Source organism: Trichinella spiralis, assembly GCF_000181795.1.
Source record: "Trichinella spiralis strain ISS 195 chromosome Unknown Scfld1, whole genome shotgun sequence".
NCBI classification, from domain to species: domain Eukaryota; kingdom Metazoa; phylum Nematoda; class Enoplea; order Trichinellida; family Trichinellidae; genus Trichinella; species Trichinella spiralis.
Window position 1 is genome coordinate 255,330 of NW_003526940.1, and position 2,891 is coordinate 258,220.

At 39.3% G+C, this 2,891-nt stretch overlaps 2 protein-coding genes across 2 annotated transcripts; both read left to right on the forward strand.

Annotated features, from left to right (window-relative positions):
• Positions 1-141: 141 nt before the first annotated feature.
• On the forward strand, positions 142-506 carry Tsp_07146a (histone H3.2; the record flags this gene model as incomplete). Its single annotated transcript, XM_003381408.1, has 1 exon — positions 142-506. A coding segment is annotated over one exon (365 nt), but the record flags the coding sequence as incomplete, so codon positions are not given.
• A 1,293-nt stretch (positions 507-1,799) lies between these two features.
• On the forward strand, positions 1,800-2,657 carry Tsp_07145 (hypothetical protein). The gene is given in 3 exon segments (XM_003381409.1): positions 1,800-1,860; positions 1,875-1,965; positions 2,456-2,657. The coding sequence occupies 3 exon segments, from the start codon at positions 1,800-1,802 to the stop codon at positions 2,655-2,657; spliced, it is 354 nt and encodes a 117-aa protein (XP_003381457.1).
• Positions 2,658-2,891: the final 234 nt, after the last annotated feature.

Genomic DNA, 2,891 nt, shown 5'->3' on the forward strand with positions numbered 1-2,891 from the left:
GAAAGCGTGCGGATTTATGCTGGTCACTCGCGCTGGCTGTTCACGAAGGCGTTTACCGGACTGAGTGGTACAGCCGCCAAGATCCTACTGCAACAATTTAAAGCAGGACGGATAGTTTCACGGATGCGATTGAAGTTACAGCCCGGGAAGAGCGCATTTGGAGAGGGCTCAGCACGCTCAAGGCGAGCGTCTCTTCAGTCAAAGCAGACGCTGACCAGGAAGACCTGGAGCCAGCGGTCGACGTCACAGAGGCAATAGCTGCCCCGGTAACGACGCGAAAGGAGGGTGGAGAAGAACTGGCGGAAGTGGCGCGGCAGTTGAAGCAGCTGCTGATGACGGACATCCCTGCGGCTGCAAAGAGAGCGACTCCCCAGCAGCGACGCCGGCGGGAGAAGAAAGACCGCAGAACGTGTTGGACATGCGGAAGAACGGGCCACATCAGTAGGGTCTGCCAAGCTTCCCCCCTCCCTGACGACCGAACGCCCAAGGGTAGCAGTACTGCCTGAACCTTTAACGCCGTTGACACACGATGCCCTGAGATAATAACAACTGAACTGCTGGAAGCCGAGCGTACGGTAGTCACGTGCACGCCTGCGCATCATGTTGTTACACACTTATCCAATGTGCACTTAACCAAGCTCGACTGTATTTTATATGAAATGTATGAACGTCAAACAGGATTTTTCATACAAACAGCAAACTTCATCGACATGTATAAAAAAGCATAGATGGATGTTTCATAAAGAAAAAAAATTTGTAAATATAAAAGTAAAATTCTTAGATTGCAAACAAGAAAAATAGAACACTCCCAGTAAAATCAAGAAATTAATCAGATGCTAAATATTTAATAGTTGTCACTCCTTGGTCTAGAGGGAAACCTGCTTCTGTGAACAATTTGTTAATTGTACATTTTCCCTTTGTATTAAAATCGCCTTTATCAACATATGCGATGTGACGAGAAACGAGAACAACGTTTGACAAAAGCATTTGAGTTAAATCAAGCGTAAAATTCAATGAAATTGCGAGCTGAAATGTAACGTTAGCATTAGTCCCATTTTTAAGCCGGAAATTGGAAGTAAAGCCACAGTATTCCGGATTTTTCCAACAGATCATTCAGTATTCTGACATTACACCCGGAAGTTAACATCCAATCTTGATAAATTTCAACAGGCAAATTTATTTACAAACACTGGGAGCAGATTTCTATATCAGTAGGAAAATCAGTATTAGACCCACCACTAACGTTGAGATCATGCACGCTACTACAAAAGGTTTTTCTCAAACCCAACGGTCCTTTCTAGGGTCATAATTTTGGTCTTATGGTGCAGATCTTTTTTTGTCTGAATGAACTGCCGCTTTTGAATCTACCCAATTTAAACACATAATTTAAAATAACGATGAAAAAGTGCCGCTAAATTTTGAGGATGTATCATAGTCACTCTTCTCATTATAGTCATAATCATTGACACTGCGTATATTCACTTTCCTCAAGAAAATCATTCAGGAAGTCTACGGAACCATCACTACCATATCCTGCGAGTGACATTTCTAAATTTTTGCGACATTTGACATGAAATAGAGTAAACGTTGCATAAAATGGTGTAAATGATACTAAACTTAGATCAAACTTTGCATACAATAATGTAAATGATAGTAAAAGTATGGCACATTTTCCATAAAAAGTTAACAAAAAAGCCACTAATAATAACTGTTCACAATCAAGTGGAACACACGTAGACAAAAAATAAACGATGGTGACTCACCAGTTTGAGAGAAAATTAGATAAATGAGAAAGATATATGAAAGGCAACGGCTCAACACCTTTCGCAGACATGACCGCGCAAACTGAAAAAATATTCCGTGATCATTTCTAGGAAGATATGAAAAACAACAGCTGTCATCATTTAGAAATTCTGCTAAAGCAGAAAGTTTTCAGGGTTTACTGGACCCCACACCAACTCTAAGGTTTAATAAAAGTTAAAAAATAAAATATAAATAATAGTATAAAAATTAATGAGAGATGGTAATATGCTAATTTTAGCACTTTTTTTAAATTCTGATGTAATCGCAAGTGATTGAAGATGGCTGATTAGTAAATTGTACTTTCGGCAGTTAAATTACAGTAAAATATTTTCACTTTTTTCACTTCCTGTTTTCCAACGTTTTATACAATTTTTAACTTTTAACATTAATGATTCAATCACCATGTGCTGCACGTCATCCTGCTACGTTTACAAAATAAATTCTATTCTCATTTTAACGAAATGAACAACGTCATGTGATAAATATAAAATGAAAAATAATTTAAAATAAACTCTGTAACAAGATACTTTAAAAAAATGGCACTATAAAAGTACATGATACAAAAAATTTTGGCCCTAAAAAGGACCGTTGGGTTTGAAAAAAAAAAGTACAATCTAAGGTGATGATTTAGTCTCTTTTGACAGATCTTCAGCTTTCCTTGGAAAAAGATTTGCATTGATGTTCGGAAGAACACCACCTTGAGCAATAGTTACACCCCGGAGGAACTCGCTCAACTCTTCATCATTTCGTATTGCCAACTGTATATGCCGTGGAGTGAATCGAGTCTTCTTGTTAACACGGGGCGGGCGTTTCCAGCCAATTCGAGTACTTCAGCGGGACAAGTATTCCCATGACAGCGGCAAGATAGACAGGACCTCCAGCACCAATACGCTCAGCGTAATTTCCCTTTTTCAAAGACGATGAATGCGACCAACAGGGAACTGGAGTCCAGCTCGACTAGATCGAGTCTTTGCTTTTCCTTTAACTTTTCCACCTTTCACGCGACAGACATCTTAATTGACAAACATCAGGCAACTAAAACTTCACATGATGTTTCCCTGAATTCCGTTTTAATACTTGGAAATCAA